This window comes from Ceraceosorus guamensis, assembly GCF_003144195.1.
Source record: "Ceraceosorus guamensis strain MCA 4658 unplaced genomic scaffold IE81scaffold_26, whole genome shotgun sequence".
NCBI lineage: Eukaryota > Fungi > Basidiomycota > Exobasidiomycetes > Ceraceosorales > Ceraceosoraceae > Ceraceosorus > Ceraceosorus guamensis.
In genome coordinates, this window is record NW_020290021.1 from 28,679 (window position 1) to 55,754 (window position 27,076).

General features: G+C 56.5%; 9 protein-coding genes across 9 annotated transcripts; 4 read left to right on the top strand and 5 right to left on the bottom strand.

The window, feature by feature from the left end:
* Positions 1-527: 527 nt before the first annotated feature.
* IE81DRAFT_334364 (Alpha-glucosidase subunit 1) lies at positions 528-3,819 on the top strand (the record flags this gene model as incomplete). The annotated part of the gene is made up of 3 exons (XM_025515406.1): positions 528-2,724; positions 2,789-2,920; positions 2,984-3,819. The coding sequence occupies 3 exons, from the start codon at positions 528-530 to the stop codon at positions 3,817-3,819; spliced, it is 3,165 nt and encodes a 1,054-aa protein (XP_025369891.1).
* A 4,191-nt stretch (positions 3,820-8,010) lies between these two features.
* On the top strand, positions 8,011-11,668 carry IE81DRAFT_329940 (hypothetical protein; the record flags this gene model as incomplete). Its single annotated transcript, XM_025515170.1, has 4 exons — positions 8,011-8,468; positions 8,549-8,655; positions 8,731-9,124; positions 9,196-11,668. The coding sequence occupies 4 exons, from the start codon at positions 8,011-8,013 to the stop codon at positions 11,666-11,668; spliced, it is 3,432 nt and encodes a 1,143-aa protein (XP_025369892.1).
* Positions 11,669-12,169: 501 nt separating this feature from the next.
* Positions 12,170-13,078, bottom strand: IE81DRAFT_334365 (Caleosin-domain-containing protein; the record flags this gene model as incomplete). Its single annotated transcript, XM_025515407.1, has 2 exons — positions 12,170-12,677; positions 12,795-13,078. The coding sequence occupies 2 exons, from the start codon at positions 13,076-13,078 to the stop codon at positions 12,170-12,172; spliced, it is 792 nt and encodes a 263-aa protein (XP_025369893.1).
* A 746-nt stretch (positions 13,079-13,824) lies between these two features.
* IE81DRAFT_323079 (ARM repeat-containing protein) lies at positions 13,825-17,810 on the bottom strand. Its single transcript, XM_025513825.1, has 5 exons — positions 17,350-17,810; positions 16,887-17,252; positions 16,197-16,811; positions 14,566-16,125; positions 13,825-14,487 (listed from the first exon to the last, which is right to left on the bottom strand). The coding sequence occupies exons 1-5, from the start codon at positions 17,491-17,493 to the stop codon at positions 13,951-13,953; spliced, it is 3,222 nt and encodes a 1,073-aa protein (XP_025369894.1). The 5' UTR covers positions 17,494-17,810; the 3' UTR covers positions 13,825-13,950.
* On the bottom strand, positions 17,351-18,091 carry IE81DRAFT_113179 (hypothetical protein). The gene has a single exon (XM_025510110.1). The coding sequence runs from the start codon at positions 17,934-17,936 to the stop codon at positions 17,502-17,504; it is 435 nt and encodes a 144-aa protein (XP_025369895.1). The 5' UTR covers positions 17,937-18,091; the 3' UTR covers positions 17,351-17,501.
* Positions 18,092-18,769: 678 nt separating this feature from the next.
* Positions 18,770-20,477, top strand: IE81DRAFT_323080 (DUF962-domain-containing protein). The gene is made up of 5 exons (XM_025513826.1): positions 18,770-19,147; positions 19,239-19,304; positions 19,412-19,595; positions 19,664-19,822; positions 20,026-20,477. The coding sequence occupies exons 1-5, from the start codon at positions 18,942-18,944 to the stop codon at positions 20,212-20,214; spliced, it is 804 nt and encodes a 267-aa protein (XP_025369896.1). The 5' UTR covers positions 18,770-18,941; the 3' UTR covers positions 20,215-20,477.
* Positions 20,478-20,531: 54 nt separating this feature from the next.
* Positions 20,532-21,130, bottom strand: IE81DRAFT_347111 (hypothetical protein; the record flags this gene model as incomplete). The annotated part of the gene is made up of 2 exons (XM_025516119.1): positions 20,532-20,604; positions 20,688-21,130. 2 exons carry the CDS (start codon positions 21,128-21,130, stop codon positions 20,532-20,534), a joined length of 516 nt encoding a protein of 171 aa, XP_025369897.1.
* A 397-nt stretch (positions 21,131-21,527) lies between these two features.
* On the top strand, positions 21,528-24,411 carry IE81DRAFT_323083 (hypothetical protein). The gene is made up of 7 exons (XM_025513827.1): positions 21,528-22,141; positions 22,238-22,465; positions 22,549-22,905; positions 22,977-23,128; positions 23,207-23,432; positions 23,513-23,560; positions 23,641-24,411. Exons 1-7 carry the CDS (start codon positions 21,674-21,676, stop codon positions 23,956-23,958), a joined length of 1,797 nt encoding a protein of 598 aa, XP_025369898.1. The 5' UTR covers positions 21,528-21,673; the 3' UTR covers positions 23,959-24,411.
* IE81DRAFT_347113 (hypothetical protein) lies at positions 24,323-25,913 on the bottom strand (the record flags this gene model as incomplete). Its single annotated transcript, XM_025516120.1, has 5 exons — positions 24,323-25,052; positions 25,163-25,320; positions 25,395-25,449; positions 25,528-25,583; positions 25,674-25,913. 5 exons carry the CDS (start codon positions 25,911-25,913, stop codon positions 24,323-24,325), a joined length of 1,239 nt encoding a protein of 412 aa, XP_025369899.1.
* Between the last annotated feature and the right edge of the window lie 1,163 nt (positions 25,914-27,076).

Here is a 27,076-nt window from a genome sequence, read left to right on the forward strand (position 1 = left end):
TTCCCCGGCCGCGCTTCGAACAACTCTTCTCTCACCAAGCCGCACCATCAGCGCGGTTGACCGATGCGTTGCAAGAAAGTCAATGCGTGCACTCACACAGCACGAACGTGCAACGTGGGGCTCCTCTGATCTCTCTGACGTTAGCGCCAAAGTTCCACCGAGCATCGGAGCTAAAGCTGCTTTAGACGATGCTTGGCTCAGCACTCCCGGGCCGCCCAGGCCGACGGATCTTGCCGTCGCTTTAGGAGCGGTGCCGCTTGGGCAGAGCATCGCTTTGCGGACCCCACGGGGTTCAAAGTTGCCAGAATGCTGGAGCCCTGTGTGGCCGTCGGTGCAGAGTAGCTGTGATGGATGTGCAACGTTCAGACGAGAAGCATAGCAAGCGCTGCTCACAGTGCCCGAGCGCCTTGAGCATCGCCTATTGTCAAGCTCGTCGAAAGGTATTTAAGCAAGGCTAGTCTGCAAATTTCTCGACGCCTTTTCTCAGGCTTCTCACCATTAGCCCTTCCCCCTCAAAGCTCAGCAGCATGAAAGCCACCATCACATCGACGCTGGGCAGTGCTGCGGCGCTGCTGGCAGCTGTCAGCTCTAGTCAAGCAGCACCCGCGGGACTCTCTGTGAGGCAAGAGCAAGGTGTACGGGCCTCGTACGATGTCACCAAGTGTCCAGGCTACAAGCTCGACGGTCCCATCAACGAGTCCGAGCACGGCTTCACTGCTCCCCTCTCCCTCGCTGGTGATGAGTGTCACGCGTACGGCTACGACATCAACAACCTCACGCTCTCGGTGGTGTACGAGACGGTGGACCGGATGCACGTTCACATCTACGACACAGATCTCAAACAATACCAGCAGCCCATAGACATGCTCTTCAATCGATCCGATTCCGATCCTGCCAAGGTTGACAACGCCTCCACCAAGGGCGTTTCCCACCTCGAGTTCCACATGTCCGACAACTCTTCGCAGCTGTTCGAGTGGTGGATCACCCGAAAGGGTTCTGATGGCGCACCCCTCTTCGACACACGTCAATCGAACCTTCCTACATTCGATGAAGGCCTTTCTCAATTCAATGACAGCCAGCGCAACACGACGGCCATCCGCAGCAACGCCATGGTGTTCGAGAATCAGTATCTGCAGCTTTCCTCTGCTCTGCCAAAGGACGCTTCCCTGTACGGACTGGGCGAGCGCTACAGCGGTGGCGGCATTGGCGATTCCAGCTGGCGACTCCCCACCAACATGCTTCAACCGTTCTTCACGCTGGATGATGGCGATCCTTTGGAGTCCAACATGTACGGCTACCACCCCATCTACCTCGAGACTCGCGCGACTGCTGACAACAAGACCGAAAGCCACGTGGTGGCTTTCCAATCGACCGCCGGTCTCGACATCCTTCGCCGTGAGAATGACCAAGGCGCTTTGATCCAGTACCGCGCTATCGGTGGCACGCTAGACTTCCGCTTCTTTAGCGGCTCCGCTGAAGCCGCGACGCCACCTGCTGACGCCGAGGCCGAGCAAGTCGAGGCCACCGTCGAGTCCTCGCTTGCTTCCCGCGCTGACATTGGCAGCAGACAGGAGGCGAGCAATGCGACGACTTCCGACGTTTTCGACGCGTCTCGCCTCCTGAACAACCCCACGACGGCCTTTGAGCAGTACGCAACTTATCTTGGTGGTGGACCTCTTCTCGTGCCTCGATGGGCCCTTGGTCTGCACTTGCTGCGCTGGGGACTCAACACCGTCAATGACAGTCGGGAAATGGTTGAGAACATGCGCCAGGCCGACATTCCCCTCGAGACCGCCTGGGCCGACATTGACTGGCTGCAAGCATACCGCAACTTCGCGCCAGATCCCAACCGCTGGCCCGCTGACGAGCTCAAAGCTTATGTGGAGGAGCTGGCTACGAAGAACCAACACTTTATGCAGATCATTGATGGTGCTATGCCCGCCGCCCCAACAAACGACACCGATGTCTACTTGCCGGGCACTGCTGGCGACGAGATGGACCTCTGGTGGAAGAACGCGAATGGCACCGACTACGTGGGCCAGGTATGGCCAGGCTACACGAAATGGCCCGATTCTCATCACCCCAACTCGAGCGAGTGGTGGTACCAAAGCCTTGCCAATCTTTCCCAGACGCTGCCCAACCTGGCCGTGTGGCTCGACATGCAAGAGCAGTCCTCCTTCTGCATTGGTTCTTGCGGATCTAACCAAAACCTCAGCGACACACCCGCTTACCAAGCAGCGACCAGTGTAGCTGGATGGCCCGAAGGTTATTCGAACACTACTTACGGCAACTCCGGCAACATTACCGTGAATGGCACGCTCACCTTTGCGGGCGTCGGCTCTGGCAGCGATGAACCTCTGCAGCGCCGTGCCGAGCTCCCTAGCAGCGAGCTGTCCGTCCGCGCTGTCAACGCCAGCGACTTCCACTACTCGCCTGCCGATCACGTGTACCAGAATGCCACGCAACGTTTCCTTTGGGATCCGCCTTACGCCATCCACAATGGCTGGACATCGAGCCCTGGACCATTGGTTGACAACCTCAACAAGAAGACCATCTCCATGGAGGCTGTCTCGAAGGGCGGTGTGTCCCACGACGTGCACAATTTGGAAGGCAGTTTGACCGGTGCACACATTCATGACTCTTTGCAGCGCATCAATCCCGAGTCGCGCCCCTTCATCATTGCTCGTTCGACCGCTCCGGGTGCAGGACGTCGTGTGCACCACTGTGAGTAAGACGGTACTCGCTGTTTTCTTGGATGGTGTTGACGTTAGATCATCGTCGATTGCAGGGCTTGGTGACAACTACTCGACGTGGCAATACCTTGCCAAGTCGATCCAGGGTGTGCTTCAATTTCAGCTCTTTGGCTTCTTCTCTGGCTCAGACGCCTGTGGTTTCAACCGCAACTCGAACGAAGAGCTCTGTGAGTGCTTGTCAATTTGAAGAAGCGCCTGACAACGTGGCTCATCGAGGCGCTTTCATCCAGGCAACCGATGGATGTCTCTTGCAGCCTTCACACCATTTGCTCGTGGCCACAACACACAAGGCGCCATTTCGCAATTCCCTTACGACTGGGAGAGCGTGGCCAACGCAACGCGTACAGGCTTCTATAAGCGTTACGAGCTCCTTCCGACGCTCTACACCGCTATCGCCCGTCACTCGCAGCGGGGCACACCTGCTGTGAAGTCTCTCTGGGTCGACTTCCCTGAGCACTTCAACGAGCTGAAGGCGACCGACACGCAGTACATGTTTGGCCCCCTGCTCGTCACACCCGTGCTGCAACCCAACGTCACCACTGTCGACGGCTTCTTCCCTGCTGCGGGTGGTGCTTGGCGCAACGTATTCGACAAGTCTGCCGTTACTGATTTCAACAAGAACATTACCATTCCTGCGCCGCTTTCCAGCATCAATGTCCACCAGCGACCTGCGAGCGTTTTGCTCACGCACGCAAGACCCGCTTACACCACCACAGAATCCGCCGCTGGTCCTTTTGGCCTGTATGTTAACCTGGGCGACGACGGCAGCGCGACAGGCGATGCGTATGTCGACGATGGTCTGACACCACTGCCAAACCCCGCCAAGGAGCTCAAGTTCAGTGCCAAGAATGGAAGCTTGTCGGGCCAGGCGTCTGGCGACTACAGTCTGGAGCAAAAGCTCGACGAGATCTTGCTCTTTGGTCTCGATGCTGCGCCATCGAACGTCACTGTCGGTGACAGACAGTTGGATCAGGGCGCCCTGATCTTCGACAACAACACCCAATCGCTCAACATCACTGGTCTGGGTATCGATCTGAATGGTGCTTGGTCCGTCACTTGGCAATGAGTACGCAGCGTCATTTCCCGCACTTTACCAATGAATAACATGATCTCCTCTCGATCGCGCGACTTGCCCATCCAATTTGAGCCCTAGCGCTTTAGACGCCGCATGTCCAGCGGCTGACATTGAGTCTAGTCGCTTGTGTTCAGCGCGGGGAGATTATGCCGACCGAACATTCAGGTGTGATGCTGAGGACAGAGTCGAGAGCTTTGCATATCTGGTATAGCTGCTGCAGCTGCTGCCAAGTTTTTCTTCTGGATTTCCCGTCGCGCGCCAAGAGCTTGCGTTCGCGTGAACGCTGCATCCCAAATCGCCGAGATGCAGTTGGAACGCTTGCATCCCTCCGGAATCAGGTTCTCCGCAGCACGCAACTCCCGACTCGCAAGTCAAAGGGCAAGTTCAGCCCCCTCCCCCCACACATGCAAGCAGCATGCGTGTTGGTCGTATCTGCTGATGCGTACCCACTCGTGACTGTGCATGCAAGCAGAGTCGAGGAGGTCGGACGCATCGGCCACTAAGTGCGGCGCTTCATCACGCATTCACAGTTCATCGTGAAGGAGGCCCATTCACGATTAGGACAAGTTTTAGACGCCGAGTGGCTTTTGCAGCAGGGACCCCAAAATGGACTTTCCGCGTACGCGAGGCGCACGCATATCATGCGCTTCCATCTTGCAGTCGAAGCAACTCAGCAGCGAGGCCGGCAATCTTGAATAATATGACCGGAATGACTTGGTGGAATTTCCGTCGCGCTTTGAAGCGAAGCAATCTCAAGGCGTGAATGTTTACGGGACCTGGGCGCGCGGGCTGCACTCTTCCGCATGAGCGCCGGGCTTGACACTAGAACACGATTTGTAGTCAAGACTGCTGGCACGAATCCGAATGCATCGCTGCTCATGCACCTCCCTCTCTCTGTCACTCAAGCGATGCGGGGCTGGGCTGGGCTGGGCACTTTCCTCAGCTTTCTTTCACAAACAACCATGTAGAAAGTTTCCGTGTGAATGTAAGCCGCAGGCGCAATCTTTCGGGTAATCTCCTGATGGTCTCCACGCATCATCCGGCACAATCGGGACTGACTCAAAAGCAAGTGAGGCTCGCAATTTGTCGAGGCTCATGCAGGCGCCGATGCAACCGGTGTCACAGGCCGAAGAGCTGATCATTTCACACCGCGACGTCGATTCTGGGTTGTCACGCAGCTCACGACTGATGTACCAACTACCATACTTCGTAGCTGTCACGTGTTCGTCCAGCAAGTCAAGTCGCCAATCACGAATGACTGCATGATCACGACAAAGTGAAATCCTGCACGGCTTGATTGGGAGGTTTCGGGGCATTTTGCAGCTGCAGGCACAGCCGCAAAACTACGCTAACGGCCGAGAGGCTTTTCTTTTCGGGCCCCGATCGGCTTGATGATGAAATTCGGCGCTCGCACAGCCCGCGCAACGCTGCCGGGCCCTGGCAGGGCGCAGGTCAGGATTTTGTTTTTGGGTGACGACCAGTCACGAAGAACAACTTCAATTTCAAGTGGACAGTCGAGGAGGAAGAAGTAGAAAACTTGCCGACGATACATTCAGGAGTTCTGCGAAATGACCATGGCCACGGCCACCCGAGTCCAACAGGGGCTCGGTGCGGGCCCGCGCAGCCACCACGAATCACGAATGCCGCCGGCTGTCCTGATAAAGTCAATCTGAGCGGAGCGTAAAGTGAGCTCGACGCATATGATGCAGCTAGAGAAGAGCGTCGAGATGTCGCGAAGGCAGCGAGCGAGCTGGCAGCATGGACAGCGTGTTGCGAGCCTTGAAACCGCGTCGCGTGATTCCTCTTCGCGCGTGAATCGAGGGTTGTGATGGCGCCTGCGTGAGCTCTTGCAGCATGCTGATGATCATGCGCATGCATGCCTGATGCATGCATGCCTGTGCTCAGAAGCCGCGGCCCGGCCGCATCTGTGTCAGATGATGACGGGCGCGTGAGGTCTGCGCCAGCGCCCTCGCGCCCGCCGTCGCACTTTTGCAGTCCGCGGTCCTTCTCACTTCTACCGCATCAAGCTCCTGAAAGTCCTCTCGACGCCCTACCTGCTCAGCTGCCCCGCCATTGACTCGATCACACAAAAGCGATTTGGCTCGGCTCAGCACATCGATCGATCGGCCGCAATCAACATCGGATTTATTGCTCAAGCTCAGCTGATTCTTGCATTCAAAATTTGGTGACAGCCGGCCTGGCCCTGTCTCGCCGTTTGCCGCCCTTCCGCCCCACGACGCGGACCAGTCAGCAGGCCTGACCGTTTCGGTAGGCCTGTACGGTACCTTGGGTCTCAGACCCGTACTTGCACACACACACATGACTGCAACTCGACTCTCTGACGCATCGGATGCTGCGGATACTTCCCTGCCGCACAGCAGGGATCAGTCTTCTCACGCCCGCATCCTCACTCGGCAACAGGCCAGCCCAGCAGCGACACGCGGCCATCCACCACGACCCGTCTTGAGCGCATCGGACCACGAGGTGAGTCTTCTTCTGTCTTTCTGGCTTCCGTTGGCTCTTGCAGGTGTTCCGACGACAGATTGAAAGTTCGGTGACTTTGATGCTGCAAGGCTACATGCGAGGGGAAGCTTCCCTTCCTCTCTCATCGATCGCAGTCCCCCCCACGCTTGCTGTGAATGTGTTGTTCGCGTTCACATGCTGCTGCTCCTCGTGAAGTTCAAGATTCCACACCTTACTCGCTTCACGCTAGGAAAAGAGGCTACGCAAGCCACACGAATGGGTAAATGCGCAACGGACCAAAGAGGCTGTGTTTCCAACTGTTCTCCTCCTTTGCTGCTGTGAGCCTTGCTCTCAAGCATATATGGGACTGGGGGCGCATATATCAGAGACTGTATACAGCTCTTTGGAATGCAGCGTCTATATCCGGAGAGCCAGGTACAGACAGATCTGGCGGCAGAATCGCTTTTCGGCCTTCTTCGGCTGTGGCCCCCTTGCCAGCTTCATTAAGCGGCGGCTCTTCTGTGCTCCTGCATCGTCATAGAGCTCGATCGTTCTGCACAAGATGTTGTTGATTTGGTTGCGAGATGTCTAATGCGTAGAGCAAAGCACAGCCTTGCGTTCAAGCAGCTCATCACAGACAGAAGCGACATGAGCGGGAAGCGCCGTCCGAGGGGCGGGCATGACGGTAATCGTGAATCTCTGCTGGAAATGGGGATCAGCAGTAGTAGCAGTAGCTGTATCGGCTTGTTACCATGCGCACCTCAGCAGAGATGTTCTTCGTGCAAGTAGTAGTAGTGGTATTGACATGTTCAGCTGGCTCTCTTGTAGCAGACCATAGCGGTGGTCTGTGATGAGCGCTGTCCTAGTGCAGTACGAGTCACAGCGCGCCCGCCTACCTGGGTGCAGATTATGTCTGTTGCGCTGCAGTCTCACAACTCACGACTCCCTCGCTTCTGGAAAGGCGAGCTTCGAACCAACGAGCCCGTTATCGTTGAGCCAAATAGAGGTACAAGAGTCACAGTCTACCTTGAAACAGCTCCGATGGAATCGGATCTCGCGCGATGCCAGGCCACGCTCGTGCTGTTACCTCTGCTGGGATCAGGAGTCCCGCTGCGTCGAAGTCTCACTTCCAGAATTTGCAATCCGCCCTGCAGCGCGCTGCTCCACCCACGCAGCACACGCGCGGCTCGCATGTATAGGCCCTACGCCCCAATTTCTCCGCCCCTCCGCACATTCGGGATTTGCGGTTCAAGCTTCCCTGTATGCACGCGCGAATTGCTGACATGTTATTCACTCGTCCTCACATCGACCTTCTGGCAACTTCGCTCTCAACCCTATCACCGCCATACGTGACCCATCAATTGGCCATCCTTTTGCCCTGCCCTCCCCACTCGTCCATTCGCTGCGGGTCATCTCACGTTTCAGCACGTTTGGTCTCCGCCTCCGGTGCACCAATCGGGCTCACAACACCATTGGGTGCCGAAACAGCAGTCACAAGCTTCCTTGCCATCGATCAGCGCAGCCAACCTTCCCCGACCAGATCCACGCTATCGCCCGCCATCAAGCGCATCGTCTCCATCGACGATAGGCTCTCCGGGCGACATTGGTCTCTCTGTTTCTCAGGCGCCGTTGCCCGTCAGGTTTGAGGAGAGTCCATCTCGACGCAGCTTCACCAGCGCAGCCGGCTTTCGCTCCCAGCGGGCAGTTTCAGGTTCCGAGATGCAAAGCCCTTATAGCCAGCACCAAGGCGACGCTCGCACCGCCGGGGGCGCTCTGCTGGCAGGCGCCAGCGGCGTTACTGGAATGCCGTCTCGAACCTTCTCTGGAGACTCGGATCACAGCACGCCCACCGGTCCGCAAGGCCAACGCAATCCTTTCACATCCAGTATTCTCGGTCAGGACTCGTATCAGCCATACGTGCACAGCCAGAACAACCAGAATGCTGCTGGCTTTCAACAAATGGTCGCGGGGTCTAGCGGGTCGAAACGCAAGGGCTCACCAGCAGATCATCCCAACGGCAGCAAAAGGTCGCCAAACTCTCACGATGCTTCGCCTGGTCGGGCAGGTAGCTCTAGTGACCTGAATGGAGGCTCGCAGTCCAACGGCTACCTTTCTGGTGGGGCAGCAGCTGGCACGAAGAGAATCAAGACTGCCAGAGCGTGTGATTCCTGTCGAAGGTGAGCGGCGTCACGAATGGCATCGTCTTGTGTGCTTCTCGCTCTGACGCAGCTGCTCGCTCTGATGCTTGTCTGCTCAGGAAAAAGATTCGGTGCGACGTTATCGAGGACGACGCCGCCCCCCTAGGAGATCCTAACAATGGCAACGGAGGCTTGATATGCGCGCACTGTCGACAATACGGCTTTGGTGAGTGGCCAAGGAAGCGGTGCGATGTGGTCGGACGGGTGGGAGCTGCTGCTGACAAACGGCCGCACTCTGCAGAATGCACTTTTTTCCTGCCGATCACTGAGACGCGCTTCAAGAAGAAGCACGAGCGTGAAAGGGAGGAAGCAGCGCAAGCCCAGGCCCAAGCTGCTGCTGCCCACGCTGTTATGGCCCATCGAATGGCCGCATCTGCTGGCCTTCCGCAAGCGGGTCCAACGGCAGCATTCCCTCTGCACTCAGGACCATTGCCTTCTGCCCCACTGTCCGGCATCGCAGCGGGTCGATACGCTTCTTATGCGGCTGCGCAGCCAATGTCAGCACTAGATGCGACCGGGCCCAGACATATCAGTGCGACACAAGAATGGCCTCCTCGCAACCCTTCGAGTGCTTCTGTCGCAGAGGGTTCGAGCTCCAGATTAGCAGTCAGCCCCAAGTCGGCACCCACACACGCGTGAGTCGCGGCTTGACACCGTGATTGCAGCTCGCCATACTGATGCATGCTTGCCTTTGGACCGATTTTAGTCGACCTTCGGGTAGTGCATCCGACAGCGGAAAGACGTCGCCACCACCACCGAATACAAGAGTGCTCGGTCCGACCAGCATTGCTTACATAGTGCACTCGACCGCTTTCGTGCCTGGTGCTGCGATCGAGGAACACGATTTGAAGCACCATCAAACTTTTGAAGTGGGTGCTTCTGGCGATGGCATCATCAAGTTCCACAAACCTCCCCGACGGCAGTCGCATCAAGGCTCGATCTCATCAGAAGCAGATGACTCTGATGACCTTCTCGCTGTGCCTGACGCCTTACGCTCCAGGCTTGCTGGCGATGTTGCCGAGAAGCTGGTCAACACGTACTTCGAGAGGATAGGATACCTATTCCCCGTCATCACCAAGAGCGAGTTCCTGAGTCAGACTCCGCCACCACCTTTGCTGCTCTACGCCATCTGCGGCATGGCAGCGTTGAGCCGGGAGACGCCTAGAGAGGTCTTGGGCGCAGTCAAGATGACTCTTGCTGCCTTTTTCAAGGAGAACGACCTGCTCAGCAATTCTAGCATCCACACAGTGAAAGCGCTGCTTATCATGAGTCTACACAGCGACCTGCATGGCTTGAATAACGTTTCTAGTGGAACCCGGTGCTGGAATAGGACCGGCATAGCGATTCGAATGGCCCAGGACCTCGGCATCCATCGCGATGCTTCTGGGCGCGACGATTTAGATGGCGATGCTTTCTTCCTAGAGCAAAAGCGACGAATTTGGGGTTGTTGCGTCACTGCGGACAGGTGCACCTCGATCTCTCTCGGGCACCCGCTTGCGATCGACCTTACGGATTGTGACGTTCGTCTGCCGTCCCCGCTTGAAATTTTGCGCCACCCCTCGGACCTACGCGCCAATCCAGCTTTAGAGCGTCCGTTCGCATTCAACACAGAGATGCTCAAGCTTAGCATCCTTTTTGGACGAACGCTCAAGACGATCTACAGCCCAACGGGTCTGATGAAGACCACCGACGAGGAGATTGTCAGTTTGCTTGCTGACATTGACAGTTGGAAAGAGTCTCTGCCAGCTGAGCTGCGGTATGATGGACCCGACGCCCAAGCACCCGCTGGCATTTTGCACACCTGCTTCGCCTGCTTGCAGCATCTCTTCTTCCGCGTCTTCATGCGTATTTCGTACAGCTGCCCACAGCACCTCAGTTTCAGCTTGAACATTGAAAGAATGACGGCGATGATCAAGAACGCTCGGGAGGCCATCGAATGGGTAGATAGGAACGAATTCTATTTAGACACCCTCCATTTCCTAAGCTACTCGCTGGTGTTCTGCGCCACAATTCAGTATCATGCATGGATGCGACGAGGGGATCAACAGGCTTTCGAGACTCTACGCAAGTGCAAGGAGTGCGTGACCCGTCACAAGCCGGAAGGCGCTCGCCACGACCTATCGCTCCGTGCCAAGACTGGTGAAGTGGTCGCCTTGCTCTTCAAATCGGCAACCGGGGTGTACAATACCGTTGATGGCAAACCGAGCTCAGGGGCTCTGAACCCCACTGCCGGTGTCACTAATCGTCGAACGACGGACACGGTCAGGGGCATTGTCTTCAAAGCAGATCAGTCCAAGCCTGGGGGAGGGGTGTATGTAGTCGCCGACAGAAAGCTGCTTCTCAATGATCTGCCGACCGGCACCATCCTGCTCCACGAGACTGCTGCTGGGCGCGTCCCTGCACTGGTGCGGACCTCGGACGAAGCTAATGGCGGCTGGCAGGCATTCCCACGCCAGACTGCAGCTGCTCAAGATGGAAAGGCTAGTGCTTCACCACAAGGCCAGCCTTCAAGCGATCTGACTCACATTGCCGGAACTGTGTTCCAAGACGCTGAGGGTATCCCAGTCGATAGACGCGGCTCACGCATGATCACGATGATACCAGTAGGTCAGCCAGGCATGCCACAGCAGCATCAGCTTCAACTTCTCCAAGCTGCACAGCAGGCAGCGCTTCAGCAGCAACAGTCTGACTCTAGTGCGCCGAACCCGCCTCCGGAAAACTCTGCGGCCGCTGGCTGGCAGTCCGACGCTGGTCTCAACGCAGACAATGGCAACTCGCTCTTGCAGCACCGTCCATCGCTCAGTGCTGGCAATCTCGGCAATGTCAATCCGCATCTGAACGATGCGTCCTGGGCATCGACTCTGGCCAGCTTGGGCTTTCCCGCCGATGCATACACCTTCGATGGCCAGAACGTGTTTCCGCTTGGCAACGCGACCAGCGCAGACGCCTCCGCCGGTTTTGAGCCGCTGGTCATCGACGGCTTCCCGGATGGCTTGGATGTTTGGGGTGCGTGGGCACAACAGCTCAGCCGCGCCAATGGCATGGGAGCGCTCGACGCGTCCACCACTGGCGGTGGCTTCTCAAACTCCAACGGTGCTCAGCACTCGGGTGACAGTGGATACAGCGCTGCAATTACCGCTCCTCCCACACTTGGTAGCCTAGCAAATGGCGGTTTCTGAAGGCGCATCGGCCGCTCAATCCCACCGTTACTTGTCTTGTCGCCGTCAACTCTCAACCTCGATTCCGCTTTCCGTGACCTCTGTCACCTCCGCGCGCCGGTTGCGTCTTCAGCTGACCTGCGCGTCATTCTGTCCGCACATTCTTGCTGGTCAAGAAGGATCGCTCTTTGTGCACAACATTTCAATCACCTGTAGCATGTACCTCGGCGCGACTGTGCTCGAAACCTTCCTTCCATCGAAAAGCGGCTTGGGATCGTCACCTTTTCACGTCACCAACGATGATCAGGAATGAAAATATTGAGTCTTCGACCTGGCTCGTGTGTGCGTTGCAATGGTCGTTCACTTCGTGTATGCGTCTATGGATGGCGAGCAGTCAAGATTGTGGATCGTGGCTCGAAAGTGCGCGCATTGTCAGAACAGTGGAGTGCAGAAGAGGGCGCAATCTATGGCGAAGCGCAACGAGCGCCCGAAAATTTCCGCACAATTGGGATGCCCAAAGCGCTAGATTTGCTTCCTTTCTCTGGCATGAAAGGCACCAAGACCTTCACGACGGCGCGCTGCGATAGAGGTGAAGAGGCTGCCATCGATGATGCCGTGGACGTCATCCTTCTTGACGATTCCGTCCGAAGGCCACAGCAGGAGGTAAGTGCTGCCCCACTCAAAGGCCATGGCGAACCAGCCAAACGGATCCATGAGGTTTCTTCGGGTGGTGATCATGACGACCAAGTCGTTGAAGGACAAGCCATCCTTGTTTGGGGCGGTCGAGTAGAGATCAAAAATGTCGTCGAATCTTTGCCTCTGCAGTTCGCCCTTGCGGTTGTAGGACTCGCTGTCCGAACCGTGCTTGTTGCGGTGGATGTTTGCGATCCAGATGCGAAAGAAGGGATCGGGAAGGTAGTCTCTCCACCTTGCCCCGGTGTAGGGAATTGTGGGGTACGAAAATGGCCCGTGAATGATGCCGACCGCTAGGAGGGAGAGGATCAGTCCGAAACCGAGTGCGTAAAAGCCGCTGATTTGAAGAAGCGCGAGGGGATAGGCAAGTAGGGCTCAGCGAAGTGTGCTGAGGCCAGAATGGCTAGCGAAGCGCTGAAAAGGCCAGCTATGGCCATGACGGTAGGCCACTCACAAGAAGGTGTCGGTAGGCCAGATGATGCCATCCGCGTCCCCATCGAAGTACACGCAATGCTTTTGAAGAGCAGTCAAACCGTTTGTCTCTCTCAAGAAACGCTCCCTATCAGCAACTGCGCCCGAGTATGTGCTCGCCTTTGTGTACGGCGGCTTGTCTGAGCCTCCCAGCCACTTTACATTGCTGTTGTTGAAGAATTGATCCTCGTCCAGCTTGCGTTTGGAACTTGCGAGTGGCACGCTCTCCACTTTCGTGGGGGCTGAGGATGTCTGGACGGGCGTCATGGCGTTGGATACTTGAGCAGAGATTGGTCGACTGAAGCGGAAAGGAATTTGGATCTCAAGACGGGGTGAGGTGACTTGAATGGTGGTGTAGCGACACGATAGCAAGCACGGGACGTACGCGCAATCAACTTGTCAATGAGACGACGGCATGGACATCGTGGATGCTGGTAGCCCGGCCATGGCATGCACCAACCATGACGCAATCCTTGGCTATCACGAGCAGTCTCTGCACCCAATCTCCTCATGAACAGCCCCGTCACGAGTGCTCGAGGACTGTGTGCCGGTACATGGACTCCTCGGCCAGAGTTTAGGCTGACCAAAACGTTGCTTCCTAGTGGAGCGCTGCATAGGAGCCGAGGGGGGTTTGCTTTGAAATCAAGTTGCCCCATTCCGTCTCAGCGCGGCCTCTCTCCTTGCGTTGCGAACTCTGCACCTCTCGATCATGCAGCAGGGTCGAATGACATAGCTCCGCATAGCTGCAAGCCCTTCAAGCCACACGCGCCACGACGATTGCACCGTGCAGCATCCTGGCGTCCCCCTGCGCAAGGTCGCGCACACATGCAGGGTCCTCCACGTTCGCCTAGCTTTGACTTGAATGTTTCCACGCCCAGATCTTTCAATCTATTATGAATGGGACACGATCACGCATGCTTGCAATCACGTGCTCCGGCGTCGAGTAAATCCACTAAGACTGGCATGGCTCCCTCGATGCTCCGCAAATGTACCGATGGGAGAAGACTCCTTGTGACTGTGCAAGCGCATCACGATTGAAGACACTCGGAGGGTGCAAATACATATCGGGTGACAAGTCTGATCACTTCAAAGTCGATGGTCGTACACCAGGCAGGCGCATCGCTCGCGCATCGGAGCGCTCAAGCGTTCTTGCTGATATAGTAGCTCAGCAGATCCTTGTGATGGGGTTCAAGAGGCGCGAGAATCGAAAAGAGAATGTCAAGATCCTTGAGCCTGCTATTCGCCGTTTTAATCACGTCCGTAGCAGCGATCCTGAGGTCCGTGTTGGGATCGGCAAAAGCGTCTTTGACAAAAGCTTTGAACCTCGGCAATTCCTCCTCCACCAGCTCGGCAGGCAGTCGAGCCAGCAGCTTGCGCAACGCATACAGACCCAGCTTGCGCACTCTTTCCCGTCCTGATCTCGACGCTTCGCTCTCGCGCAGCGCTGGCTCCAACGCGGACATCAGCGTGCCCAGCCCTAGAATCGGCTCAATTCCGCTGCTCCAAGCATCAATCAGGGACTCGCAAGCGTTCCTCGAGACATTTTCTTTCTCAAGTCTCCGACGAAAGACGAGGCTCAAAAATTGCGTCTCCTTGTCAGTCGAAGAAATGAGGGGCAGCTGGTTCTCCAGAATCCGTCTCAAGACGACCAGTGCGGCACCGGTGAGGTTGACATCCTGTGAGAGAAAGCGAGATGTCAGACAATGCTACGGATGGGCTGCTCGGATGACAGCGTCTATGCTGCATGCACTCACAGCACTGGGCAAATTCAGATACCGCATGATAGCTTCCCACAGACGCTCGAATATCTGCGCTTCCCTCCACGCCGCAACGACTCTCTCAGAGTCTTGCTCAGCATCAGGTTGAAGTCCAAGAGCACCGCCTCCGCTTTGCAAAGGGGCTTCGCCTCTTGTCGCAGCGTCAATGTCGAGTGGTGTCGCGCTGACCGGCAAAGGCAACTTGTATTCTCTCGAAAGCGCCCCAAGCCTTTTGAACGTGTCGAGGTCCGCATTTCCAGCATGGAGATTCGTAACCCACTCTTGCACGCCGGGCCTGTTGCTCAGGATTGAAATGGAGGTGCCTGAGGAAGATGCCTTGGCTCGCGGCGAACCTAATGCCACTTCAGCAGCCGCGCTGTCGCCGCTCAAGCCGTTCAGTCGCTCTTTCTTGGTATCTTCATTCGACGTCGCGCTGCTTTTGGCAGGCGATTCCGGAGGCGCTTGCGCATGACTCCGCTGCGCGGGCAGCAAACTCCGTCTCGTGGGTCGCTGAGGAGTAGGCGAAGCACTTCCCATGAGGTCGACGGACGCGTCCGCAACACCCAGATCTGCCAATTGCACAGTCTCATCGTGGTCCGGCGTTGCCGCAGGCGCTCTTTGAGCTCGCACAGGTCTAGCAACAGGGCGAGCTGTGGTTGACTCTGGTGATTTGCTTGCCCTTGAAGGCGCTAAAGCTGATGTTTGATAGGCAGCAATCCTGTCCTTCACGGAGCGCGAAGCGCTACCCGAGCTCGCGGAGCTAGGAATGGAATGTCCGTTGCCGGGTGCAGCGGGCTTGGTCAAATTGCTTGCTTGCGCTCCCGCCCGCTCAGTTGGCGGGGTATGCGCGTCTAAATCTCCATCCGCCTCTTCCGCATCCTGCGCCTCGGCTTGCTCTTTCCTCTGCTGAGCCATTCGTTCGGATGCAGCTCTTTTGGCAGCCAGCAGAGCGCTCGAGGGCCCGCCTGGCCTGCGAGGCGGTGCAGCCGAGACTGTACGTGCCTTAGCGGTCGTCGCATTTGCAGCAACAGATTGCGAGGTTGCAGCAGCAGTAGCAATCTGCTTCCTAGTCGTTGGATCCAGCGATTCCAAAAGACGTTCAGCCTCAACCGGCCACACAGCTTGAAACCGCCCAAACCCCTCCCTCGCTTTCGAGCGCACATCCGGATTCGGATCGGGCAGAGCCTTCTTGAAAAAGTTCTGAAACGTCTCAAGTCCGCTGTGCGCTTCGAGCTGATGTTTGCGAGTTAACGCATTCCTCTCGAGAACAATGCATAGATGCGCGCAAGCAAAACTTCTTATAGCCACGTTTTTCTCTTGCAGGCCGCCCCAAAGCGCTTCTAAGAATGTGGCTCGGTAAGAGACGTTCTGCAAGATGAGAGCGACTGCGCTCTGCGCAGCATTGGCAACCAGCTTCTTGGTGAAGCCTGCCATGCCAAAGAGACTGGTGAAGAAAAGATCGACTACGGACTCGTGCAACTCATCTCCGAGCGCAACAACAGCTTCTCCGACAAGACTGATGCTGTGCATAGCCAGAGTGGTGCGCAGGCTGGCCGTCTGTTCAGCAGGAAAAAATGGCTCGTCAGCATGCAAGAAATTGCCTCAAGCCAATCTCACCAATCGCTTACACCTTTGCAAATGCCCGCTCCTAGCCCTCGAATCTCCTTCGCCAAAGACTGCCCTAATTTCTCCGCGGTTCCCGTGCGCAAGATGCCTCTGATCTTCATCATCGACGCTTCCCTGGCCGCCCAATTGTGTTCCGTCTCCTTGCCCTCAAAGATGGCCTGCATAGGCGCAAACGTGCGCTCAATGTCTGCCCTCGACGCAACGTACACCATTGGCACATCGTCCTGAGCAGACGGGGTTGGCTCACCACGTGCCATTGCCTGTGGTCCTGTTGGTGCGGCACGCGAGGGGCCTGAACGTGCAGCGCTACCAGCCTGAAGCTCAGCGTCCCCATCAGCGCCGGCGAGATCAGCGGGAGGCTCAACGACTTCCGCAAAAACGGAAGCAAGGAGCGGATCTGCCGTCTGCTTCCTCACTTGCTTCCTCTCCAGCTCCTTTTTCAGATCAGTCTTGGCCGCTGCAGGTGCCGGCGCGAAGAGGGCGACGACGGATTGCCTAGCTGCTTCTCTAGTGGGGCCATCGGCGTCGGACAGAAGGTCGACGAGGTTAGGAAGGATCGGCTTGAGCTGCAGAGCATTCTTCACTTGGTGCCTGAGGATCGGCAAGTGAGCCGTTGTCTGCACAATGGCAGAGACGATACGTGAGCAGCGGACACCTCCGTCAAGCGAGCACAATGCTCGCCTGCCACTCACACCTTCTCTGACCCTCGGACTTTTGGCAGCCAGTCCATTGTCTTTCAAAACTCTCATGAACGCCGCACCAGGTGTCTCTTTGCTGCTAGAGCCGCCGAGCTGCGTCGATGCAAGCGTAGCCTCTGCAATGGCATCTAGTGCATCCCTTGCGACAGATTTGACCCTCTCCTTGCCATCGCCTATCCTCTCCAGTACAGCAGTCAACCACTTGTCTGCGACTCGACACAACAACGAAGTCGCGTTCGAGGCTTCCTTAATGGACTGGATGAGACCTGATATTGAAGCGAGCGCGGGAACGAACAGGCCGGGATGACTGTGCCTGAGCGCCTTTTGCAAGGGCTCAATCAGGGCAAGAGGATCGGGAGCCTGCGGTCCATCGGCGTCGAGGTGACACATCACAAGGGCGACTGGACGATGAGCTGACGGACTCGTCGCTTGGGTGCAAGCAATGCTGCTGACTCACGGGGGCGGTCAAAAGGCGCGTGATGAGCAGAGATAGTGCCGTCGCTCGCTTGTCCACGTCGTTGGCTGAAGAGTCCAAGATGGCCAAATTCTCAGCGATGCGCTCCGCATGCTCCTCCTCATCGAACGCGCTGCTTGACGCCATCGCAGGCTCTAACGCTGATTGAAGGTCGCTCTTTGTAGGACGTCTGTTCGGCTCTCTTTGATTCTTCTAGTCTGGACGTAGAGCCGAGGCTTTCCGATGATCTCGAATGTTACTGTTACTGTCACGTCACGTCTGATGCTGATGTAGGAGGACGACGTGGCACTTGTTCGCACACGACCGCTGGTGACGACACAATCGATTAGAATTTGTGGGGCGGTAGCTGAAAGAGATGAGTCGAATGGTGTGATGCCAAAGAGAGAGAAGGCGATGACCAGGTCAATGGTGCGTCGTGTTGTTGTTGTTGTTGTTTGTCCGACATTCTCAATGCTCGCTTGCGCGACGCTCGATGCTTCGACGGTCGAGGGTCTGAGCGTGCTGCATGGCCGCAACAGCAGCCGCACGTTTGCGCCGACGCAAAGCAGCAGCGCAAGCGCGATCTGCATCAGCCAACTAACTTCCCGCTCACGCGCGCGCGTCGACGCGACGAACACACAGACGAGTCACACCTCCCCATACAGCATATATGCTGTGGGCATGTTGGCTGACAGCCATGCACGAGTTCTATATGAAAAAGTGTGAGATGGATATTGTCCTGCACTGTGTCCCTTTCAAAGCGTTGGCGATGGGTCTCTGGGCGCAATTAAAGTCAAATCAGAGGCAATGTGCAGCCAGAGTATGGTGGTGCCAGGTGGTGTTCTCTCAGCAGCTGTTATGATTCGCACGATTGTCGCCTGGCATATCAACCTTGAGGCGATCACGATGCATTCACGCTCGTGATTGGCACGTGAGGCCTCTGCGACCTCTGGTGAAACGACGAAATGGCGAATAATGACGAATCGTGATCCAAGCATCTTGAATGCGAGCCCGACCACGAATCCGGTTCGCAATCTTCTTCGCACGCCGAGTAGAACCTGCAATCACGAATGAGGACGATGTTGATGTGATGTTCGGCTCCAAAATGCTTGTGGCGAGCTGGTCGAGCTCGCTCAGGAGCCGAATAGAGCGAGTTCCATGTAAGTCTAGGAAGAAGCTCTCCCCAGCAATCTCGCAAGGCTTCGAAACCAAGCTTGTGATTCTGATTGCAAACGTGTGACTAATCAATTGAATGCAATTTAAGGCTTCAAACCCAAGCTCTGCTTGCGGAGGGCCGGGACGAAGCGAAGAGGAGCCGATTTGAGTCCCATCGCCTACGTCTGTTCTCTAGCCAGCGCACAAAAAGTCGGGCGGTGCGCTGCGCAACGAGCTGCTGCACGCACCACTTACTTGCATTCACGAACAAGCACGCCCACAGGGCCGCCCGACGAGCTGAGCAGCAGCGCCACACGCAGCAGCGATAGAGAGACGTGTGCGGCTGCTGCGTGTGCAGAACATTGAAGCGGATGCTTGTGCCGTGTCGGCGTGCATGCGGGGGAAAGGACATTCAGGATCATTGTGATTGCTTGCTCGCCATGCAGTCGCTCGTATGTATGCAGCAACATCACTTAAAGTCAAACGCATTCCCTCACCTCCATCCTTGCAAGCGTACTGCCACATCCTACAGCTCGCACACCATCACACAGCAAGTCTTGAACCACGCGTCGATCTTATCGCCCAGCATGGCACTCAGCAGCAATCCCAAAGACCTCGTCAACCTGCGCAAGCAGCTCGCGTTCTAGTAAGTCGTCCTCACGTTGGGCTGTCTACGCATGTGCACCAAACGTCTGGTCAAGCGGCACTCGAGCTGACATTCTACTCCTGTTCCTCAGCGGAGCATACCATACCAACCCAGTCAATGTTGCCATTCACATCGTTGGCGTGCCGACCATCATCTTGTGAGCAAGAGCACCCTGCGATGCTTTCAAGGGCTACAATGACGATGGAGCAAGGTGAATGCATCAAACACGTACTGATAGGATCTTTCCGAATGCTTCCGCGACAGCGGCACAGAATGCTTGCTTGCTGCCATAGGTCCAGTGCAAGCACCCGAATGGGCCAAGCCGATGCTCGACTCTCTCTCCGACGCCGCACCAGACATTGTCTCGAAGTATGCTAGGCTCAATTGGCCCGCACTCTTTGCAGTCTCGTACTGGCTGTACTACACTCTACTGGATCACGTGGCAGCGGTAAGCATTCAGCCCATCTCGTGCCCGACGCTCTTGGCTGATCACACCGCTTTTGCTCTGACCTCCAGATACTGCTGCTTCCTATCTGGGCTGGTCTGTACTTTGCTGTGCAGTACGTTGCTTTGGATCATCCGGCCGATTTGGTCAAGGTTGGGTCCATCGCTTCAGCAATCGGTTGGATTAGTCAGTTCTATGGTCATGGCGTACATGAGGGAAGGGCCCCAGCAGTGAGTATCCTCCAACTTTGCTAGGGGGAAAGGTGGCGCGACGGGGGGCACCACCCTTCGGCTAGCCCATCCACTCGCATGGGCAAGGAGACGCAGTGGCAGGGGAGCAAGATCTTGATGTAGCGGACCAAGCATGCATGTATGCATTTCAGATGCATTTCAGGTGACATGCAGCGCTGACCTTTTCGCATCCACCATCGCAGCTGCTGGACAATCTGTTGGGAGCAGTCGTCCTTGCGCCATTCTTCGTTTGGCTGGAGGTCATCTTTCACCTGGGCTACAGACCCCAGTTGCAGAAGCAGCTCAACAATGACATTGGAAAGCTGGTGCTGGAGTTCCGAAAGGGCAACAAGAAGGCCAGCAAGGAGGTAGCCAAGGGCAAGGCTGCTTGAACGCTGAATGCATGCCATATATCGGCTGTTGTGTTCTCGTTCTGGTCCAACAGTCCCTTTCCACAAGCGGAATGGCCGCTCTACGCTCACCATCCTGCAGTGAATACTTGCTGCTGCTACTACTGTGTCGTCAGACACGCTTCTCGTCCTCATCGACCCAGTAGCCCCTCTTCTCCCAAGCAGGCTCATCTGTGTAGCGATTGCTTTGTATTCTTTCGGCTCGCCTTTGCGCTGCTTCTTGCTCATATCGCATGGCTTATTTTGCTATTTTGCTTGCGCCTTCTAGCCTAGCGCTCTTCGGCATGAGCGCCCTCTGCTCATTCGGAGCCTGGTGCGGCTCTCTTGCGTGCGCTGCCCTGTGCGACTGTCTGTGGAAGAGTTGTTTGCCACCTTTGTGCCGAGTGTGGGTGAGGGTGTGCATTCAGACGTTGCCTTCATGGTCTGGGATCGGGACAAAGAGACAGCTAACTCACCAAGCGAGGCAGCCGATGGCCAAGAGCCCATGTATGGCGGCCAGAGTGGTCTCTGGAGTGATCAAGAGCGTTTCTGCTAGCTTTCCGAAGGAGACGGGAACTACTCTAGGAGCTTGAGCAACGATGGGAGTGATCGCTCCATGGTAGACCAGTATGCCCAGCACGACTGCCCTCTTGCCTGGCAGGTGATCGGGCAGAGGTCTGACTAGAAGCAAGGGAACACCCAGCGAGAGGAGAGCGATGCCGTAGAGACGAACGAGCAGGAGCAGAGAGTTGCTCGGCTCTAGCAAAGGAATGGAAAGCGGCGAAAAGAGACTCAAAAGACCCAGAGGAAAGGTGAAGAGGAGATGTAGACCGAAGATGGAGCTGCCTAGTGGTGAGATCAGCGCTGCTTGGGATGCTGCTGGCGTCGCCGCGCCGCCTTGTGGCTTTTTGATCGGCATGGTCGTGTGCGCAGTCGAGCCGCAGATGCTGCGCTATTCGCTGGGATATATTTGCAGAGCAATGATAAGATGGCCACGCCAAGCAAGTCTACGAAAGCGTAGCTGAGCGTCAGCCGAAGATGATGAGAATGAATTTCAGTGAACACAAGTACAATTCTCGCAGTAGTCTGCCTGCACCGCCACCGAACGGCGTTCCTCCATGCAGCTGCAGCAGGCCAAGGCGGTGGTGACGAGGATTCGTTTGTGCTGTCAAATCGAAGCGCTGCTGGGCACGGCAGCAGCGTCTTCGTCCGGGCCGCCACGAAGATGGCGCGGGTGCATGGTCCGTGCTGCATGCTGCTCAGCAAGCCGCATGCTGGGCGCGCGGTCGATCCTGAACTTCCCTGCATGGTTCCCACTCGCTGCCATCCAGCGCGTCCGACCTGACGACCACCACCGAGTCGTAACCAGCACAGTCGCAACAACCGCTCAAGACAAATTTCAGCACTTTCGATTGGAGTACGCTCAACGGTCAATAGCGCTATCGGTCCCGCCCAATCCGAAATGTCGTTGGGCGTCAACCTGTCCGCTCCGGGCATCAAGTCAGCCTACGACGCCGTACTATCCGGCTCCAAGGACTACCTCATCCTCTCCTACGAGCGAGGATCCAACGACATCAAAGTGGATACGCTTGCCTCTGGCAGTCTAGACGATGCCTTGTTTGATTTTAGCGACGGGTCCATCATGTACGGTTTCATACGAGTGGTGGATCCCAACAGCAATCTTCCAAAGTACGTCCTGATCAACTGGTGCGGAGAAGGCGTGCCCGTGAATCGCAAAGGTCTCTTTCCAAGCCATTCTGCGGACGTTGCCAAGTTCTTGAGAGGCTATCATGTCAGTGTCAATGCGAGGACGGAAGCTGATCTGGACGCAAAGGCCATCATGAAGAAGGTGGCAGACAGCGGTGGTAGCAAGTACTCGGCTGCTGGCGATGCTGCAAACACTCAGCGCGGTGGGCGCATCGAGCCTGTGGTGAGTTTCGACTGGCTTCTTGGCATCGTCCGAAGCTTCTTGAGTTGAGACCCATCTTCTGCACCCTTCACATCACTCCTTCCTTCGCCTGGCCAGGGCACGGCATACACCTCGCGCAAGGACGATCTAGCCAACATCCGCGCAAATGCAGCTGCTACGGCATCAGCTCCGCCCCCTGCCCCCAGACCCGCAGTGACTCAGCCTTACACTCCTGCTGCTCCTGCAGCACCTCCAGCTCCTGCTGCTCCCGCGACATCCACTGGCGGCTTTGGTGCTCCCAAGGTTGGCGGAATTATCGGTTCTGTACCACCAGCTCCTTCCCAAGTGAGTGACGGATCTCCTGGCTCTCCATTTCGATTGCTCCGAGAAGCTAAAACAATCCATACGCGTGGCGGCTTTGACCGTAGCAGCCTGCCGCGACTGTTGTGCGCTCTGCTGCGCCAGAAGCGCCTGCGAAGCCTGCAGCAGAAGATCGCATAGGTCCCGTGGGAACGGCCTACGAGCCGGTCCGAATCGGAAAGCCCGGCAAGCTGGGAGCCAACAGATGGAACCCTAGCGCGAATGCTAGCAGCTCACCTTCGGCCCCCGCCGCAGCTGCTGGACCCGCACCTCGTGCGCCAAGCGGAGGACTCACCTGGAGTCAGAGACAAGAGGCTGCTAAGAAGGAGAGGGAGGAGGAAGAGGCTAGAGTCAAAAGCTTGGCTGGAGCAGCTGCGACTGTGGTGCCTCCCCCGGCTCCAGCTGCTCCTCCAGCACCTGCAGCTGTAAGTATGAAAGCCGTCCCAGCCACTATTTTAGATGCTTACCATACATTCTCAACGCCCACCATATGTAGCCTCCCGCCCCTCCTGCGCCACCGTCTGCCGAGCCCGACGTCGCTCAATTGGCGAAACAAGTAGACGACACCAAGTTGGCTCCGCAGACTGCCGAGGCACTTGCCGCACCTGCGAGCGGAGCAGCTGGTCTGCGTGCTGTCGCGGTCTACGAGTGAGTGTTAGCTTGCCTTGTTTTCTTCGCGTCCTTGTCGAGCTGTCTGACGCCCGGATCATCGCATTCACTCGTCAGCTACGACGCGACAGAAGAGAATGAGATCTCGTTCAGAGAAGGCGATACTATCACTTCGATTCAACAGCCGGACGAGGGTTGGTGGAGCGGTGTTGCTCCGGATGGAAGCGAGGGTCTGTTCCCGGCGACGTACGTCGAGGTGATCGAAGGGGAGTCTGCTATCGATGGCGCGGCAGGAGAAGAGGCTGCACCACCACCTCCTCCACCACCTCCTGCGCCTCCTGCTGTGAGTAAGGTATTTCGCAAGTGACGGCTTTGCACGTCTCGCTCACACCGTCTCTGGACTTGTCTGCTCCTCGCGAGAAGCCGCCTGCGGCTCCTGCAGCCCCTCCTGTGGCGGCGGAAGAGGTACCTGTGAGCGCAATCGACGTCTTGATTTCTATCAGCTCGTTGCATCTCTGACATGGAAACGCATCTCACTCCATCATACAAAGCCTCCACCGCCCCCTCCTCCTCCTCCTCCACCCCCACCAGCAGCTGAGCCAGTCGCTGCAATTCCTGCTGCGCCTCCCGCACCGCCCGCACCGCCCGCGCCCCCAGCTCCACCAGCGGCGGCAGCTCAAGAGCCAGCTGGTCCGACAGCCACGGCGCTTTACGCCTACGAAGCGGACGAAGAGAACGAGCTTACGCTTCAGGAGGGAGAAACGATTGTTGGGATCGTGTTTGAGAGCGAAGAGTGGTGGAGCGGTACCAGCTCGGCTACGGGACAGGCAGGTCTCTTCCCAGCCAACTATGTCGAGCTGCACGAGTGAGCTCGATCTTCTCGACGCTGGCCTAGTCCTTGATTTGCGAAAGGTCGAGGAGAACCGAAGATACTTTTCGTCTAGGAGAACAGAAAGAATTCTGGGCATGATTTGTTCAGACCTTTTGTCAAGCAAATATCATCGCATTGCTCGATCGGTTGCGAGTCGTGACGTGATGGGCAGCGAGACTTTACAGAAGAGCGCGCCGCGTTGAAGAGACGCGAACATGTAAAGGGAAACGAGGAATGCGAGGTCTTGAGCTCGAGAATCTCTAGAAGAAGAGGCCACTCTCTACAAATGGTCTTGGGCGAGGGCGGAAAGGCAGGGTCAAAGAACACTCTCATGGTGTGTTTGCGGTCGGATTGTTCTGCATCTACTCGTCAGAGCTGCGCTCGACCGAATTGGATCTCGACGTTCCCGCGAGCGTCTTTGATGATTCGTAGGGCTCGACCTTGCGGAGCTGAGTGGGTGCGCCATTGGGCGTAGCGCTGTTCCTTCTAACGTTTCTAAGCTTCATGGTTGAGCTGGCGGCCTCTTCATTGACGGACGGGTTGGTCATGAGCATTTCCATGGGTTCCGTCTGCTGCGTCTCAATGTCGTGCATGGGATCGGAAAAGATTTGATCCAACAACGTTCTGGTCGTCTCGCTTCTGCTTGGCGATTCTGCTTGACGTCTGTAACCTGGCGAACGTAAAGGGTCTCCTCCGCTGCCCTTTTCCGAAGAAGCGTTGCTCGATCCGTTGAGAAAGAGCGTGCGACGACTCGTCTGATCGCGAATCGAGGACCAGACGGTGGCGAGCAGCGCACCGATGCACGAGAGGTAGACGTGACAATTGACGATCGGTCCGAAACTTTCTGGATGCGTGTAGTACAGACCAATCTGAAGAGCGCAGGTGAGGCATGGCAGCATGAAAGCGCAGCAGATCGACTCGATCAGGAATTGCAACTGAGACCTGACGCGAGAAGTGTTGCGAAGACCGGCTGTGTTTGTCGAATTTGGATGCTGACGGTGGAAGGCAGCTCGAAGGTTGGACAGCTTCCAGATTAGGAAAGCGCAGCAGTAGGTGATGTCTGCGAGCTGCAGACTCCACTCGACGACTAGTCTGCAGGGCGCAAAGCGATCTTCGACGGTCAAATCCTGGCGCGACGTTTCCCCCCCCCCCCCCCCCCCCCCCCCCCCCCCCCCCCCCCCCCCCCTTTGCCGACTACTCACAGATAAGACTTGAAGATGGAGGGTTTCGCGAAGTACGTGATGACGACGTACATCAAGCAGATGAGACGTGGGATCTTGACAAGGACTGGAAAGGCCACCACGGCAAGTCGCTTGTTGTTGCTGGCGCTCGAACGTGGGTAGAAGGCAAGCAATTTGAACTGGAGCGATGAGATCGGATTGTTAGACTTGATCGCGTATAACGTGATCCAAGTCTGAAAGGCCAAAGACTCACGATGAGACTCGCGTCGATGAACAGCGGTAGCCAATCGGTGAGGATCATGGTCGAGCTGCAGACGATTCGAAGCCGACCATGTTTGGCTCTCAGAGCAAGCACAATGAGAAATCTCGGCGAGGCCCACACTCACATTTGAAGGGACAAAGACTCCTGCGACTGAGTGGCAAGGAAAAGGACGTTTGCTTCCTATACAAGACGGTCGAAATGTCTTCCGTCAGCCACTGCAACACACTTTGGAGATCGTTGACGGCGGATCATGCTGTCAGCATTGCTCACAATAGCCATCAGGATGCCCTGGATAATGGTCGCAATGGCGCATCCTACGAGCCACCAAAAGAGAAAAGTCTTGCGGGTGATGGTGGTGCTGAAGAGGACAAAGACGATGAGCAGGGCAAAGAGGAAGCCGGTCAAGGTGCAGTTGAGCGCCATTTCTTGGCGAGAAGCTTCGATGTACTCGATTCGCTCCTCATCAAGCAGCGGCACCGGAACGGCTGCTGGATCCATGGCATCTGCCATGCTGTCGCGAGCGTGGGCGTGGACAGGAAGAGCAGTGTGGTCTTTGAAGTGTGCTGTAAAGGCGGAGCGGCCGGAGCTGCACGCTTTGCGGGCAAATTTGGTCGAGAAGGAAGAGGTGACGGTAAGGCTGGAAGGAGGTGAGGGGAACGGATGTGCTCGACTTAAGAGGAGGCGGGGGCGATGTGCAGCAGCCTGTCAATGTAAAGTCAAGCGTTCGAGGTGGACCAGGTCAGAGGGGGCGCTTTGACAGTCAAAAAGTCGTGACTAGCAAATGAATGCCCCAACACGCATCTGATGCCACACCGTCACATTCGTTAGTGTCATTCGAGTGAGACTTGATTGATACTCACCTATGCAGCTATCTTCTTCCGTGAGGCTCATCGTCAACGACCGACGTCTGCGTTCAACGTCGTGAGTCAAAATGGTTGAATGGCATGGGCCGCCTGAAATATACATACCATACCCGGAGTTTGTTGAGCGTCCATTTGATTTCAACGGGCGTAGCCATACCACTTTGCAGGCTGTATTGAACTTTGTGTGTGGCGTCCAGAGCCACTTTGGCTGATGGAATCACGAATGGCCATGCATGCACAGATGCGTCGTCGTCTGTGCCGCCCAGCTGATGTGTAGCCTATTATAGCGCACACCTCGAATCTAAATATCGCCCTGAAATGTAATGGCGGACAAGCGCAATCAGCTAGATTATTCGCAGCAGCACTACGACTTTGACTGGATTGCCGTCGTGCTGCTCTGCTGTCCCGGATGCTGGTTGGATCGTGCTTGGAAGGCCGGGGTGAGGCTTTGAACGGTGAGTGAATCAGGTACCGCGACTCTTGAGTCGGAACGCAAACTCAATTCTTGATTGCGACTCTTTCGACACGTTGCTACGCTGAATCTTTTCCGCTCACTTGTTGGTCGATCGTGTGACACTTTCCAAGACTTGGTTGGGCCTGCAAGGCGACGTAGTCGATGTCAAAGTCGTGGGTCTTTGAGTCAAGACGCTTGACTGGATTAGTCACGAGTTGACTGTCGCAGCTGCCGCCTCACGGCAGCATGTATGCGTCTGTCCTAGTCTCTAGCCCACGGTTGAAGCCAACAAGCCGGCGCTTGGGACGAGTAACCAGAGTAACTTTGTTATATGAAACCGGCTTGAGCAGCTTGGA